This window comes from Theropithecus gelada, chromosome 17 (genome assembly GCF_003255815.1).
Source record: "Theropithecus gelada isolate Dixy chromosome 17, Tgel_1.0, whole genome shotgun sequence".
NCBI lineage: Eukaryota > Metazoa > Chordata > Mammalia > Primates > Cercopithecidae > Theropithecus > Theropithecus gelada.
Window position 1 is genome coordinate 56,911,756 of NC_037685.1, and position 17,805 is coordinate 56,929,560.

At 37.2% G+C, this 17,805-nt stretch overlaps 1 protein-coding gene across 2 annotated transcripts in view; it reads left to right on the forward strand.

Annotated features, from left to right (window-relative positions):
* The window catches only part of RNF17 (ring finger protein 17), a 112,122-nt gene that overhangs the window by 62,469 nt on the left and 31,848 nt on the right, over positions 1 to 17,805 (forward strand). For both annotated transcript variants that reach the window (XM_025364399.1, XM_025364400.1), the window contains exons 17-22: positions 2,378 to 2,493; positions 3,742 to 3,862; positions 11,779 to 11,899; positions 13,487 to 13,714; positions 14,387 to 14,537; positions 14,690 to 14,808. In XM_025364399.1, coding sequence (XP_025220184.1) covers positions 2,378 to 2,493; positions 3,742 to 3,862; positions 11,779 to 11,899; positions 13,487 to 13,714; positions 14,387 to 14,537; positions 14,690 to 14,808 — 856 coding nt within the window. The remainder of the gene's footprint in view (positions 1 to 2,377; positions 2,494 to 3,741; positions 3,863 to 11,778; positions 11,900 to 13,486; positions 13,715 to 14,386; positions 14,538 to 14,689; positions 14,809 to 17,805) is intronic.

Genomic DNA, 17,805 nt, shown 5'->3' on the forward strand with positions numbered 1-17,805 from the left:
TGCTTTTCAAATTAGGATTATTGGCTTGAAAATGTTAACTGTTTGGTGAACAGTAAGGCCTCTGAAATCTTTGAGTAGTAACATTTGGGGAAGATGGAGTGTCCATGGTGCTCATTCTGCTGCTTCTTCATTTCTGTTAGCACCACCTTTGGGGATACTAATAGAAATGTATGTGTGATTTGTGTGGTCCATTTTCCTGTATCTTCTGTGGCCCTGTTGAACTCCACCTTGAAGATGATACTTGTTTTGGTGAATAGTAGCTCTTTTGCTTTTTATCTGCCTAATTTAAAAGTTAATGCTAAAAGACACACTCCACTTCCCTCCTTGAAGGCAATTACTTTTCATTCTTTCAGCTATTTTGTTGTTTACTTGTGTTCCTTCTTTTACTAATATGTAATACTTCACTTGACACTTCAATTTTAGATATTACCTGTTACTCTGTCAGACAAGTTTTGGATCTCCATAGCCCTTTTGTCCTCCTTTTTCTCTTTTCTATAGTTATATCACAATTTTTCATTAAATTCATACTCTGTGTAAATAAAGCCATAAAGTATACTTCGTTTAATTCTATTGTGAGTTCATATTTCACTTTATTTTCTTTTAATTTGTAGGTGTATTTTTAGTAGTTCAAAACTATTTTCCATATGATTAGACTCTTCAGATAAATGTTAGTATGATTTTTTTTTTTTCTTAAAGCATGAAAACATCCTTTTTGAGACGGTCTTACTCTGTCATCCAGGCCGGAGTGCAGTGGAACATGATCATGGCTCACTGCAACCTCTGCTTCCTGGGCTCAAGCAATCCTCCCACCTCAACCCCCAGGTTAGCCGGGGCTACAGGCACTTGCCACCACGCCTGGCTAATTTATATATATATTTTTGTAGAGATGGGGTAAAACTCCTAGGCTCAAGTGATCCTTCTGCCTCTGCCTCCCAAAGCTCTGAGATTACAGGTGTGAGCCATCACATGTGGCCAGAAACATCCTGTATCTTCTCCAGTTGGGCTGCTTACGCCCTAGGCTTACTACACATTTTTTATTCTTGATATTTATTTCAGTTGGCCATAGGCCATATACTTCATTGTTCTCCAGTATTGGATCCCTTGTTTCCTGGATGCCATGTTTACCTCTTCAGTTTAATTCCCTTTTTCGCATGGAGCCATCTTCCCATAGTTTCTCCAGAGAACATAAATGGGGAAATTTGAGACCTTCCATGTCTGACTCTGTTCTTATGTGATAATTTAGATAAAACAATAACATTCTTTAAATTACTTTCCATATCCATCTATTTGTTTAAAACTACATTTCCAATCAGAGACTTTAGGAAGAGTATGAATCTAATAGCATTGGTAGAATTGAGAACATCCTTCTAGCAAGGGGATTCCAGTGGAAGTGGGGAGAGATTACCCTCTCTTTTGGCTTTATAATAACACGTTATCTTCTCAATTATCATGGATATCCCCTACTATAGGGCCTGTGTTTGAAGTGTCATCTTGAGTGAGTGCTAGTGCTGTGTCACTTGCTTCTACTTCTGCCAAGGAGCAGAGAATACTGGACTTTTTTCCATATTGAAATGGTATATACTGTGTTAGTCTTTAACTTCGAAAACCATGTATTTTGAGTATTTTCAAAAAGGTTAGTGTGTGATGTCTTTTTAAAAACTTCTCTGTGTTTGAAACTTCCAGAGACTTCTTTAAAGTATAGAGAGTAGACTGATATAGAGGTCTCTCTCTACTTGTTTTTTTGCAATATGCCCCAAGTACAATATTTTCTCAAAATTTCACAGATATTGTTATATGAATGAATCTTTAGTTTGCTGAATCTTTTGCCTTGTTTGATCACCTATTTTGACTAATAATAAACATGTATTAAGTGTTTACCTTGTACCTTGTGCTTTTTAAATCCTCCAAAAACATCTCATGAAATTAGATTATATTGGTATACCCATTTTGCAGATGAAGTAATGAGGCTTAGAGAGAAAAAATAACTTGCTCAGGGTAATATCTTAGAGATATTAATTAGCTTGCTTTAGGTCACATAGAATTTTAGTGACGGAGCTAGTGTTCTAAACTGGTCAGACTGACTCAAAGCCTAATTCTTAACTTTTAAGTCATACCACCTGCCATATGATTTTGTTATCCTGATTTTGGCTATCCTTTGTATATTTAAAATATACTAGTTTTTCATTCTTACAAGTCTGCATTATGGATGATTTTAAGGTTCACATATTTGAAATTTTTTTACATTTTAAAAAGCATTAAGTTTGTATATTGAAGCTAAAAGTATTCTAATCCCGTTGGCTCTAAACCAATCGAAATTTTTCTAGATAATTCTGTTTCCTTTCCAAGTTTGTAATTTCTAATTTCATAATTTTTCAAGGATTGCCTGGACATCAGGAAGTTGAAGTTAAATATGTGGACTTTGGTAATACTGCAAAAATAACAATTAAAGACGTGCGTAAAATAAAGGATGAGTTTCTGACTGCCCCAGAGAAGGTAATCTATTATTTCTAGGGCCAGAATATCAGCACAAATATGGAAGTCTTTTTAGAAGCTGTTGTCACCATAGAAGTGTTAACTACCATTTTTGTCTAGTTTCTGATACAGGGACTGTAGATAAATGTTGCTATGATTACTACTGAAGAAATAATATGTATATCATGGCAAATAAGCATATTAAACATTAATTCGGTGTATTTGTGTCTTAAATACTTGTTGGCAGCTTTTAATATATCATTTTGAGATCATATATTGTGGTAAGAGTCATGTTCATGATATATCAAGTTTAAAATGCTTATCTCAGAAGTACTTCTACTGTGATCACATTTATGCTTAAGTATATATGTGTATACAATAGAGAAGCCTGGGAGAATATGTAAAAAACTGAACCTTGTTTATCTCTGGGGAGTAGTAGTATTCTGAAAGAAGAATGAGAAGGGGCCTTATTTTCTAATTTATATACTGTCTGTTGCGTGAGTTATTTTTAAGCCGTGTTTTTCATTTTAGGAAATGTGTAGTATTATAGAAAAACATTTTAAAATACAAATGAGCAGGCCGGGCACAGTGGCTCATGCCTGTAATCCCAGCACTTTGGGAGGCTGAGGGCAGGGAGATCATGAGCTCAGGAATTCGAGACTAGCCTGGCCAACATGATGAAACCCCGTCTCTACTAAAAAGATACAAAAAATTAGCCGGGTGTGGTGGCGTGTGCCTGTAATCCCAGTTACTTGGGAGGCTGAGGCAGGAGAATTGCTTGAACCCGGGAGGCGGAGGTTACAGTAAGCCGAGATCATGCCTTTGCACTCCAGCTTGGGTGACAGGGCGAGACTCGGTCTCAAAAAAATTACAAATGAGCAAAAGGGAGAATCACTCAGAATCATTGTTCAATATTTTTGTTATCTATACTTTCAGATGCATCTTTTGTGCTTTCAGCAGTTATAAAATCAGACTATAAATCATCCTGTAACCTTCCTTTTACAAGTAATTAATGTATCATAAGTGTCTGTGATGAATGCTTGTTATTCCAGTATGTGAATGTGCAACAGTTCATTCAGCCACTCTGCTTTCAGTGATTTGTGTTTATAAAGTACTTTTACAGACATCTTCACACATTATTTGATTATTTCTAATATGTATTAAATTCAGACGTAAAGATTAGTTTTGTACACACTTAAATAAAACTTGAATTCTAAAGTAGGTAGAAATTAAATTTTTTTCTTAATGGTGAAACTTTGTCTGACCCAGGCAATTAAATGTAAGTTGGCCTATATTGAACCATATAAAAGGACAATGCAGTGGTCCAAAGAAGCTAAAGAAAAATTTGAAGACAAGGCTCAAGATAAATTTATGACATGTTCAATTATCAGTAAGTTCCATTTTTACTTGCTATGTAATCACATATGATTTTAAATAACATGAATAACATTTGTCAAATCTTAGAATAAATTCAGTGCGCCATCAGTAGTAGTGGTGAGAGAGAAGATTTGTTGAGTATTAGGTACAATGGAATTATATCTTTTGTGGACTCTAAAGTCATCAGGACAAAAATCACCATAAAAGATCAAGTCACCCTTGACATGGCCCCTTGAAGGCCCTAAAGCCAGGAATTAGCTTCTTTTATTTGTTTGCATTTTTGTTAGGACTCTGTCCGTGTCCTTGACATAGTGGATGCTAACGTTTAATATCCAGGAAAGTGAGGGGAGGTGGGACATGATTGACAAATAGCTTTTCTTTGCCTCGCTGGCTTAAGCGAATTCAACTGTGGGTTCTCAGCATAATTTGAAAAAAGTTACTCCTTTTTTGGAGCAGTTGGGCCCAAAATAGAGTCTGACCACTAGCCCACAATTTTCTAACATAACAAGTTGTGAAAATCAACATTTCAGTAGCAAAATTGGTTCTGAATTGGCATGAGGCTATATATAGTCTTTATCTCGTTTGTAGTGAATATTCATATTTTACTTCAAGGTAATGTTTGTTTATGGGCTGCTGCCCCAGACTCTGCTGGGGGTATTAGATACACATACAGGATAGGTGCCAAGTAGCTTTTCTTGTTAGAAGAATTTTGAATTCTGAAACATGCCTGGCCCCAAGGGTTTTAGATAGGGGGATTGGGAATCTGGTTTGGTTTTTTTGTTTTTTGAGACAGGGTTTCATTTTGTCACCCAAGCTGGAGTACAATGATGTGAACAATGCCTCACTGCAGCCTCAACCTCCAGGGCTCAAGTGATCCTCCTGCCTTAGCCTCCCATGTAGCTGGGACCACAGGCACACGCCACTATGGCCAGCTAAGTTTTAAATATTTTTTGTAGAGATGAGATCTTACTTCGTTGCTCAGGCCAGTCTCGAACTTGTGGGCTCAAGCAATCCTCCCTTCTTGGCCTCCCAAAGTGCTGGGATTACAGGTGTGAACCACTCTGCCTGACCAGGAATCTGTTTTTCATCTGATATTTTGATCAGTTCCAAAGCTGTAACACTCACTGGCTGGGTTGGGCTTAATGAATAGTAGTGCAGGATTTATGAGACCATGTTTACTTAGCATAGATGTGTAGGACTTTCAGGGGTAGTTTTTACTGTATTCATGTCTTTCTTTTATCGTAAGACTATTGGACTATTCACTGTGAGGAAACTGGAGTTTAGAAAGTCATAACCTAGAAATGATAGTATATCTCTGATAATTTATTTACTTCAGAGCAAGAAATTGTTCTAAAGAAATAGTGTCATTTAAGAGGAATGTGATTATACAGACTGTATCTTAGGCTATAGAAGTTTTTCTATCTAGCTTCTCTGAAATGAACAAATGAATTAGTCCTTGAACAGTCTCCACTGATTTTGAGGTAACTTTAACCTGAGAGACCCATAGGTGGTTCACATCACAGGACTCTGTGCAGACAACCCCCAGTACCAGTCCAGGACCAGGTAGACTCTCTGGGTGGCTAGACCTAGAAAGAGACAACAATCCCTGTAGTTCAGCTCACAGGAAGCCACATCCATAGGAAAAGGGGAAGAGTACTGCATCAAGGGAGCACCCTGTGAGACAAAAAAATCTGAACAACAATCTTCAGCCTTAGACCCTCAGAGAGAACCTATCCAAATGAGAAAGAACCAGAAAACCAACCCTGGTAATATGACAAGGCTCTTCAACATCCCCTCAAAATCACATTAGTTCAGCAGCAGTGGATCCAAACGAAGAAGTAGTCCCTGATTTACCTGAAAAATAATTCAGAAGGTTATTAAGCTAATCAGGAGAGAAGGCGAAACCCAATGCAAGGAAATCCAAAAAACAATGTAAGAAGTGAAAGGAGAAATATTCAGGGAAATAGCTTAAAACAACAAAAAATTCAGGAAGCTTTGGACACACTTTTAGAAATGCGAAATGCTCTGGAAAGTCTCAGCAATGGAACAAGTAGAAGAAAGAAATTCAGAGCTTGAAAACAAGGTCTTCGAATTAACCCAATCCAACAGAGACAAGGAAAAAAGAATAAGAAAATACGAGCAAAGCCTTCAAGAAGTCTGGGATTATGTTAAACGACCAAACCATAGAATTCTCTTCTTCCTCAGGAAAACATATTTAGGGAAAGAATTGAGGAAAACTTTGGCAGCATTGCTAGAGACCTAGACATCCAAATGCAAGAAGTGCAAAGCTTGGAAAACATATTTGGGGGAATAATCAAGGAAAACTTCCCAGGCCTTGCTAGAGACCTAGACATCCAAATACAAGAAGCACGAAGACCTGGGAAATTCATCACAAAAAGATCTTTGCCTAGACACATTGTCATCAGGTTATCCAAAGTTAAGGATCTGAAAAGCTGTGAGAAGCACTAGGTAACCTATAAAGGAAAACCTATCAGATTACCAGCAGATTTATTAGCAGAAACCCTACAAGCTGGAAAGGATTGGGTCCCTATCTTCAACCGCCTCAAACAAAACAATTTATCAGCCAAAAATTGTCTTTCCAGTGAAACTAAGCATCATATATGAAGGAAAGATACAGTCTTTTTCAGACAAATAAAGGCTGAGACGATTCACCATTACCAAGCCACCACTGCAAGAACTGCTAAAATTTTGGAGCTCTAAATCTTGAAACAAATCCTGGAAACACATCAAAACTGAATCTCTTCAGAGCATAAATCACACCAGACCTGTAAAACAGAAATACAAGTTAAAAAGCAAAAACAAAAAAAACCAAAGTACACAGGCAACAAAGAGCACCATGAATGCAATGGTACTCACATTTCAATGTTAACATTGAATGTGAATGACCTAAATGCTCATGCTCACATAAGAGACACAGAACCACAGAATGGGTAAGAACTCACCAATCAACCATCTCCTGCCTTCAGGAGACTCACATAACACATAAGAACTCACATAAACTTGAACTAAAGGGATGGGAAAAGGCATTTCATGCAAATAGACAAGGGTAGTTATTCTTATATCAGACGAAACAAAGCAATGGCAGTTGAAGGAGACAGAGAGGAACATTGTATAATGGTAAACGGCCTTGTCCAACAGGAAAATATCATACTTTTAAATATATATGCACCTAACACCGGAGCTTCCAAATTTATAAGACAATTACTAATAGACCTAAGAAATGAGATAGACAGCAACACAGTAATAGTAGGGGACTTCAGTATTCCACTGACATTATTAGACAGGTCATCAAGACAGTCAACAAAGAATGGATTAAAACTATACCTTGGAACAAATGGACTTAACAGATATATACAGAACATTTCATCTAACAACCATAAAATACCCATTCTATTCAACAGCATATGGAAATTTCTAAGACCATATGACCTCAATAAATTTAAGAAAATTGAAATTATATCAAGCACGCTCTCAGACCACAGTGGAAGAAAACTGGAAATCAAAAGGAACCTTCGAAACCATGCAAATACATGGAAATTAACCTGCTCCTGAATGAGCATTGGATCAAAAACAAAATCAAGATGGAAATTAAAAATTTCTTCAAACTGAATGACATAATGACACAACCTATCAAAACCTCTGGGATACAGCAAAGGCGGGTACTGAGAGGAACGTTCCTAGCCCTAAATACATACATCAAAAAGACTGAAAGAGCATAAACTGACACTCTAAGGTCACATCTCAAGGACTAGAGAAACAAGGACAAACCAAACCTAAACCTGTCAGAAGAAATAACTAAGGTCAGAGCAGAACTAAATGAAATTGATTGAAACAAACAAAAATACAAAAGATAAACAAAAAACTGGTTATTTGAAAAGGTAAATAAAATTGATAGACCATTAGCAAGATTAACCAAGAAGACGAGAGAAAATCCAAATAACCTCACTAACAAACGAAGCAGGAGATATTACAATGGACACCACTGAAATACAAAAGATCATTCAAGGCTACTATGAACACTTTTATGCACCTAAACTAGAAAACCTAGAAGAGATGGATAAATTCTGGAAAAATACAACCCTCCTAGCTTAAATCAGGAGGAATTAGATATCCTGAACAGACCAACCCCAAGCAGCAAGATTGAAATGGTAATTTAAAAATTACCAACAAAAAAAAGTTCAGGACCAGATGGATTCACAGCAGAATTCTACCAGACAATCAAAGAATTGGTACTAATCCTTTTGACACTATTCCACAAGATAGAGAAAGAAGGAACCTTCTGTAATTCATTCTATGAAGCCAGCATCACCCTAATACCAAAGCCAGAAAGGGCACAACCAAGAAAGAAAACTATAGACTGATATCCTTCATGAACATAGGTGTTAAAATCCTTAACAAAATAGTAGCTAACCGAATCCAACAACATATCAATAAAGTAATCCACGATCCAGTGAGTTTCATACCAGGGATGCAGGGATGTAACATATGCAAGTCAATAAATGTGATACACCATGTAAACAGAATTAAAAACAAAAATCACATGATCTCAATAGATGCAGAAAAAGCATTCAACAAAATCCAGCATCTCTTTATGCTTAAAACTCTCAGGAATTCGGCGTACAAGGGACATACCTTAATGTATTAAAAGCCATCTATGACAAACCTACAGCCGACGTAATATTGAATGGGGAAAAGTTGAAAGCATTCCCTCTGAGAAGTGGAACTAGACAAGGATGCCCACTCTTACCTCTCCTCTTCAACATAGTATTGGACGTCCTAGCCACAGCAGTCAGACAAGAGAAAGAAATAAAGGGCATCCAAATCGGTAAAGAAAAAGTTAAACTGTCACTGTTTGCTGATGATACAATCGTTTACCTTGAAAACTCTAAAGACTCCTCAAGAAAGCTCCTAGAACTGATAAAATAATTCATCGAAGTTTCCGGATACAAAATAAATGTACACAAATCTGTAGCTCTTCTGTACCCCAACAGCGACCAAGTGGAGAATCAAATCAAGAACTCAACCCGTTTTACAATAGCTGCAAAAAAATAAAAAACTTAGGAATATAACGAACCAAGAAGTCAAGACTGGAAAACTACAAAATACTGCTGAAAGAAATCATAGAGGACACAAACAAATGGAAACACATCCCATGGATGTGTAGAATCAATATTGGATGGGTAGAATCCATCTGATTCTACCATATTCCAATGGTACCCATATTGATGGGTAGAATCAATATTGTGAAAATGAACATACTGTCAAAAGCAATCTACAAATTCAATGCAATCTCCATCAAAATACCACCATCATTCTTCACAGAATTAGAAAAACAATTCTAAAATTCATATGGAACCAAAAAAGAGCCCACATAACCAAAGCAAGACTAAGCAAAAAGAACAAATTTGGAGGCTTTACAATACCTGATTTCAAACTATACTATAAGGCCATAGTCACCAAAACAGTGTGGTACTGGTACAAAAATAGGCACATAGACCAATGAAACAGAATAGAGAACCCAGAAATAAACCCGAATACTTACAGCCACTGATCTTTGACAAGGCAAACAAAAACATAAAGTGGGGAAAGGACACCCTTTTCAACAAATGATGCTAGGATAATTGGCTAGCCACATGTAAGAGAATGAAACTGGATCCTCATCTCTCACTTTATATGAAAATCAACTCAAGACTGATTAAACACTGAAATTTAAGAATGGAAATATAAAAATTCTAGAAGATACCATTGGAAAAACCCTTCTAGACATTGGGTTAGGCAAGGATTTCATGACCAAGAACCCGAAAGCAAATGCAATAAAAGCAAACATACATAGCTGGGACCTAATTGAACTAAAGAGCTTTTGCATGGCAAAAGGAATAGTCAGCAGAGTAAACAGACAACCCACAGAGTGGGAGAAAATCTTCACAATCTATGCATCTGACAAAGGACTAATATCCAGAATCTACAATGACCTCAAACAAATCAGTAAGAAAAAGACAATCTCATCAAAAAGTGGGCTAAGGACATGGATAGACAATTCTCCAAAGAAGATATACAAATGACCAAAAAGGTACGAAAAAATGCTCAACATCACTAATGATCAGGGAAATGCAAATCAAAACTACAATGCGATGCCACCTCACTCCTGCAAAAATGGCCATAATCAAAAAATCAGAAAACAGTTGATATGTGGGTGGGGTGAACAGGGAACACTTCTACACTGCTGGTGGGATTGTAAACTAGTACAGCTGCTATGGAAAACAGTGTGGAGATTCCTTAAAGAACTAAAAGTAGAACTACCATTTGATCCAGCAAGAAACTGTGAGATATATATATATATATACACACATATATATATACATATATATACACACACACACACACACACACACACACACGCGAATATGAATGATGGAATACTACTGCACAGCCATAAAAAGGAATGAATTAACAGCATTTGCAGTGACTTGGATGAGATTGGAGACTGTTATTCTAAGTGAAATAACTCAGGAATGGAAAACCAATAATCATACATTCTCACTGATATGTGGGAGCTAAGCTATGAGGAGGCAAAGGAATGGACTTTGGGGACTTGAGGGTAAAGTGGGAGGGGTGTGAAGGATAAAAGACTACAAATATGGTGCAGTGTATACTGTTTGGGTGATGGGTGCACCAGAATCTCACAAATCACCACTAAAGAACTTACTCATTTAGCCAAATACCACCTGTACCCCTATAACTTAATGGAAAAAAAATTTAAAAACCTTTTAAATGTATACTGTTATAACTCTTATAACTTGGTTAATATAGAATGTTGCTGTTGGTAATGGTTATCTTTTTATTTAGAATCATTCTGACTAGCAGCTACCAGCTGGAAAGGCATAGGCATATACAGATCTCAGTGCATTTTTTAGATATGTTTTCTAAAGAAATTTCTATCATATGTCAGATGCTTATTGACCAATGTCCCTGTGCAGTGTACCATAAATAAGTAAACACACATGAGACGCAAGCCTTACACTCATTTAACTCCCAGTCTAGTTTAAGAAATAGATCTGATAAACAAGAAGAATTAAAAGTTAGATAGTTTGTCCTAAAAAACACAGGGACAGAAAAAAGTTCTAGTTAATTGAGGGCTTTAGATTGAGTTTTTGTTGTTTTAAACTTTGTGCCATTTTTATAAAAGCTGTAAACCTTTGCAGATGATCACTGGCCTGAGTTAACTTTCATTCACCTTGGTCCTCCTGGAACTTGGTTGAGTTCCATAAAACAATTAAGAATACAACAGAACACTTCTTCAAATGAATATATTTATATTTTTCTGAATCTAAAAGCTTTGAACTGATTTCTTTATATAATGGCACACAGTAACCTAAAATAAAATGTTCACTAATTTGTATATGTTACAGATAACACTGACAATTCATTTATATCTGCAAAATGCTACTTTAACTCCTAGCCACTATGACATTATTCTACAAGAAATGTCATGTATGCAAATGAAAGAAATTAAGTTTCCAATTTTTAAAAAATTGCCTCATTTAGGCCAGGTGCAGTGGCTCAGGCCTATAATCCCAGCACTTTGGGAGGCCAAGGTGGGTAGATCATTTGAGGTCAGGAGTTCGAGACCAGCCTGGCCAACATGGTGAAACCCCGTCTCTACTAAAAATACAAAAAAAAAATGAGCTGGGCGTGGTGGCGCATGTCTGTAGTCCCAGCAACTCGGGAGGCTGAGATAGGAGAATCACTTGAATCCAGGAGGCCGAGGTTGCAGTGAGCCGAGATTGCACCACTGCACTCCAGCCTGGGCGACAGACTAAGACTCTGTCTCCAAAAAAAAAAAAAAAGTCTCATTTTGTATATTTTATGACATCTTTCTTTCCCCAAATTTTCTTAATGGTTTCACAGAAATTCTGGAAGATAATGTGCTCTTAGTTGAGCTTTTTGATTCTCTTGGTGTTCCTGAAATGACAACTACCAGTATTAATGACCAGCTAGTCAAAGAGGGCCTAGCATCTTATGAAATAGGGTAAGTAGATATGTAAACTTTCATTGTTAGTTCATGTTCATATGTAACATTGTAATTGCAAGAAGGGAAACTGGCATATCGTTCCCCATTGGAGATGTGCTTAGACTGTAGACCTGGGAATTTTCCCTGTCCTGGACCAGAAAAAATAGAAAATAATTGAAGTCATTAATCTAATGAGGACTAGAGTGACTTTTCCCTCCATTACTAAGAAACTCAGAAACCAAGAGAAAGGCTCCTTGAGAATGCTTCTAAGGAAAGGAGACTGGTGTCTTATTTCTGCTTAGGAAGCCCCTTGAGACTGATTGAGAAAGGAATTCGGAAGAGAAATGGCAGGATGGAGAATAAGCCTAGTGGTAGAATAGCTTACATTTCCATTTGTAGAAATGTTAATTTTCCAGGATTCAAGTGGATACTTGGAATGATAACCAGGCTTGGGCCATTGTGCTAATACTTACCCCAGACAGGCTCATGTTTAGGGTGACCCCAGAAGCAGAAGAGTAGAGTGGTAGCAAGGACAGGTGGGAGGGTTTTGAGGTCAAGACAAAGAATTCTTCCACAGTAGGGACTTGTGTAGTGGGAGTGGCCCTGGAGGAGGCTGAGGTGGGCGGATCACTTAAGAAGAGTTTGAGACCAACCTGTCCAATATGTTGTAACCGTCTCTACTGAAAATACAAAGATTAGCTGGGCATGGTGGCGTGCACCTATAGTCCCAGCTACTTGGGAGGCTGAGGCAGAAAAATCACTTGAACCCGGGAGGCGGAGGTTGCAGTGAGCTGAGATTGTGCCACTGCACTCCAGCCTGGGTGACAGAGCGAGACTCTGTCTTAAAAAAAAAAAAAAGAAAAAAGAAAGCCAGTATTCAGATAGCACCCACACGTGATGTCTGTCAGCATAAGCCAAAGAAGTAGTGACACCTCATAGAGGCCTGCCATGACTCATACTAGTGTTAATGATCTGTGGCCATGCTTTCCTGCTCACTCTCATGCTGGAGGAGCTAGAATCAGGAGCTTTTCCACTATAGGTCTCAAATGAGAGCGGAAAAGAAATGAGAATAAACATTCAAATTAATGTTGGTCTGGGCTGGGCACAGTGGCTCACGCCTGAAATCCCATCACTTTGGGAGGCTGAGGCAGGCAGATCATGAGGTCAGGAGTTTGAGACCATCCCGGCCAATATGGTGAAACCCTGCCTCTACTAAAAATACAAAAAATTAATGGGGCATGGTGGCGGGTGCCTATAATCCCAGCTACTTGGGAGGCTGAGGCAGGAGAACTGCTTGAACCCGGGAGGTGGAGGCTGCAGTGAGCCAAGATCATCTCACTGCACTTCAGCCTGGGTGACAGAGTGAGACTCCATTTAAAAAAAAAATTTTTTTTTTTGGACTGAATCTTCTCCTTTCTTTTTAAAGTCAGGGGTATTGAAGTATAACTTATATACAGTAAAAAGTCACCTGTTTTGGGTCCACAGTTAAATGAATTTTGACAAAAATAGTCATGTAAGCATCATCACAGTCGAGATACAGACCTGAGCAAATGCAAACAAATATTTTGCATACAATTCTTTTCATTAACTTTTGTTGTTTTTCAGGTACATCCTGAAAGATAATTCTCAAAAGCATATCGAAGTTTGGGATCCTTCTCCAGAAGAAATTATTTCAAATGAAGTACACAACTTAAACCCTGTGTCTGCAAAATCTCTCCCTAATGAGAATTTTCAGTCACTTTATAATAAGGAATTGCCTGTGCATATCTGTAATGTAATATCTCCTGAGAAGATTTATGTTCAGTGGTTGTTAACTGAAAACTTACTTAATAGGTATATATATTATATATAAGGAAAATATTGCAAATGATTTTATCCTTTATATATTGTTTCAAATATCTAGAAGTCATAAATATAGATTTTACAAGCAAAATTATTTTAAGTTGTCTCTCAGCTAGTTAGAAGTATGAAAATAGGATATCTGTTGGCTGTTTCCCCTGTATTAGAATTTATTCATTCTACAAATACTTACTGAGGACCTACTATATGACAACCAGTATTGTAAGTGTTAGGGATACCCTGGTATAAAACATAGACAAATCTTTGTTGTCATGTAACTTCAACTCTAGTAGAGGGAGAGAGAGTGAACAAATAAAATTTTTAGTGTGGCAGATGGTGATAAGGGAAATAGAAAAAATGAAATATTTGGGGAGGAAGGCACTTTTAGGATGGTCAAAGAAGACCTCAGAGACAGCGACATTTGAAACGGGCCTCAAAGAAGGAAGGAGGGAGGTAAGCCACATGAGTGTCTGAGGGAAGTTTCTCTCAGGCAGAAGGAAAAGCTAGTTCAAAAACCTGAGGAAGATATACACTTGTACATTCAAGGAAAAATAAGGTGTCCAGCTTGGCTGGAGTGGAATGAGCAAGTGGGGATAGTAGAAAACATGTAGCCAGAGAATTATATACGAAAAGGTTTGGAAAGTTAAATATTTTTTATCTCTGTAGTTTAGAAGAAAAGATGATAGCTGCCTATGAAAACTCAAAATGGGAACCTGTTAAATGGGAAAATGATATGCACTGTGCTGTTAAGATCCAAGATAAAAATCAGTGGCGAAGAGGCCAGATCATCAGAATGGTTACAGACACATTGGTAGAGGTAAATTGCAGAGTTAAAAGTATAATTGTGAAGGTGAATGCATTTTGTATTTTTTCCCCCAGAGTTAAAACAGTTTTCATTGAGTGTTTCAGTTTGCCAAAAAAATATTTCCAAGTGTTGTTTGTAGACTTAAAAAGTTATTATTTTCTTAGGTCTTGCTGTATGACGTGGGTGTTGAACTAGTAGTGAATGTTGACTGTTTAAGAAAACTTCAAGAAAATCTAAAGACAATGGGAAGACTCTCTTTGGAATGTTCTCTGGTAGACATAAGGTACTTTTTAGCTCAGTAATTTTCTCATTATTTTAAATATTATTTTTAGATGGGTTCTTGTAAGTTTTAATTTTGCTAAGATATTCTGGAATTTTCCTAAAATCTAGTTAATTTTGCACTTTAAGAGGGGAAGAGAAAAGTTGGGAGCACATAAATTTAGTGGCATTAAGAAATAGAGATTGGTGAGTGTGAAAGTACCGAGATAGAAATCAAACTGTTGAATATTAAAAATTTTACTTTGAGGAACAACAAACACAGAAATAAATTGTATAAGTTTAAAATTGCATAGAAAGCTAAAAATATGTAAATTACCAAAAAGTCAATTTGTAGAGGATTCTGGGAAAATGACAGAACAGTTTTAGTCTGCTGTTATCCCACTAGAAAAACAGCAACTTGGATAGTGAAACAGAAGACTACAGAGTCGATATCTACAGCAAAATCAGATGACAGGTTACTTCTGTGAGCCCTCAAATGTTAGCAGGTGGGGTACACCATGAACCAGGACCTTTACAGTATCAACATTTGCATGGGAGGATTTGGAAGCAAGGCAGACTAGGATTCCAACAGCTCTGAGAAGAGGAATCGGCAATGGCATTTCACTAGTGCATGCAGGCCGATCTGAGAACAGCAGCCAAAACTAATGGATAAGGCAGGACGCAGTTCTTATCTGAATGCAAGAAAGAGGTCTGTAAATGTGCAGACCTTTATCCCATGATACTGGAGTCTTTTTAGCCACATAACCTCTTAAAAGTAAACTGAAACTCCTTTCCATGACCCCACACTGAGAAGAAATTGCTGGTAATAGAGTTCAATTTGAGCAAGATAAGCAGTGAAGCAAAGGAAAGAAACAATCTAGATGAAAGGAGGGGAAAGGCCAGGTGAGGTGGCTCACACCTGTAATCCCAGCACTTTGGAACACCAAGGCAGGAAGATCACTTGAGGCCAGAGTTCAAGGCTGCAGTGAGCTATGATTGTGCTACTACATTCCAGCCTGACACAGTGGCTTTTTAACCTGTTTTTTAACCTAAATATAGAATTTTACAGTTATTCCTGCCACATTTCTTCTAATTGGTTTTGAAGCTCAGATATTTGATTTTGTTATTCCATGTCTAGGCTGCCCCATCTAATGTTGTAGTATCTGTAAATTTGAAAGCATACCTCTGTCAGAGTTGTAGTCTACAGTTTATGAGCTAACTCCAACTAATATGCACTTGGCCTGCAGAATGTTTTTTGAACTTTGACATATTAACTCTTCAAAAACTAGTAAATTTCACATAAAAATTTGAGTTTCTTTTATTGGCAAAAATTGGATATCTAGCCTCTAAGGTAATAATATTACCAAAAATAACTGGCCTTCCCCCAGAGGTTCAGAACAGTTGTTAACTTTTGTTAAATAAATCCTGGCTGCTATTCACGATAGAATACTAGATAAAATTGTACATATTGGAAACAGCTCTATCATTAAGTCTACTGGCAGATTGTTTGCTATTGCTTTGATACTACAGTTATCCAAATCACTTGGGGTAGCTTGTAGTTCTAGACCAGGGTGTCCAATCTTTTGGTTTCTCTGGGCCACATTGGAAGAAGAATTATTGTCTTGGGCCACACATAAAATACACTGACAGTAATAATAGCTGATGAGCTAAAAAAAATTGCGAAAAAATGTCATAATGTTTTAAAAAAATTTATGAATTTGTGTTGGGCTGCATTCAAAGCTGTCCTGGGCCATGTGCAGGCTGGACAAGCTTGTTTTAGATTGTCTCAAATTTGATCACTGACTTGAAGCCAGTTGCATGTTATTTGGCTAAAAGACATATACACATACACACACTTAGATATACATATATGTGCAGGCTTTTCAGACATGGATTATAAATAGGAATATTAAAAATCTGTTTACCAATAAAGCCAAAAGATCCCAAAGACCCTTTCAACATTATTATAAAAACTTTAATGAACCTTTAAGAAATTAAAATACTGGTTTATCTAGCTTACTTATATCTTATCTGCAAGGATCTCATGAGAGAACTCTAGATACACTGTACCATATACCTTAACATTTTATTGTCTACTAGGATAGGCATTGTATGATGTGCTTTACGTGTGTTAGTTTAGTTCTCACAATAGTACCAACGTGGAACTATTATCATCTCCATATTACAATTGAAGAAACTTCATGATGAGAAATTAAGTACCTTATCCAAAGTTATTTATATAAATCTAGCATTGGTTTGATTTATCTGTTTTGAAACCTGATCTTTTTATTTTGTTTGTTTATGTATTTATTTACTTTTTGAGACAGAGTCTCCCTCTGTTGCCCAGGCTGGAGTGCAGTGGCATCATCTTCACTCACTGCAACCTCTGTCTCCCAGATTCGAGCGATTCTCCCACCTCAGCCTCCTGAGTAGCTGGAATTACAGGCGTGCACCACCATGCCTGGCTAATTTTTATAATTTTAGTAGAGATGGGGTTTCACCATGTTGGCCAGGCTGGTCTCAAATTCCTGACCTCAAGTGATCCACCTGCCTCGGCCTCCCAAAGTGCTGGGATTATGACTTGAATCACCATGCCCGGCCTAAAAATTGATATTATAATAGAGTAGCTTTTTTTTTTTATTTGTTTTATTCCTTAGAGATCCTTGTTCTAATAGGATACCTTCTTCTTAATGACCCATTTCTGTAATCTTACAGGCACCTCTTCTATTGTCTGTGATCACTGATGGTGACAATGGGACACTGTAAATCTTTCCAGTGCCCTGGAATGGAAATCTCAGCTCATATACTATATAAATCCTATCTTAGTTTTCACTTTGACATTAAATAGTTCAATCAGAATAATTGAACAGAATTATATCAGTCCCTTAATTGTGCCTAACAATACAGAGAATGTGTTTCTGTACATACTTCAAATGGTATCTTATGGACTGGAATGGAACACTGTTGTCATTTTAAAAGCCTAATAATAGCTAACCTTTAAGAACTTCTGGGACCTGCATTA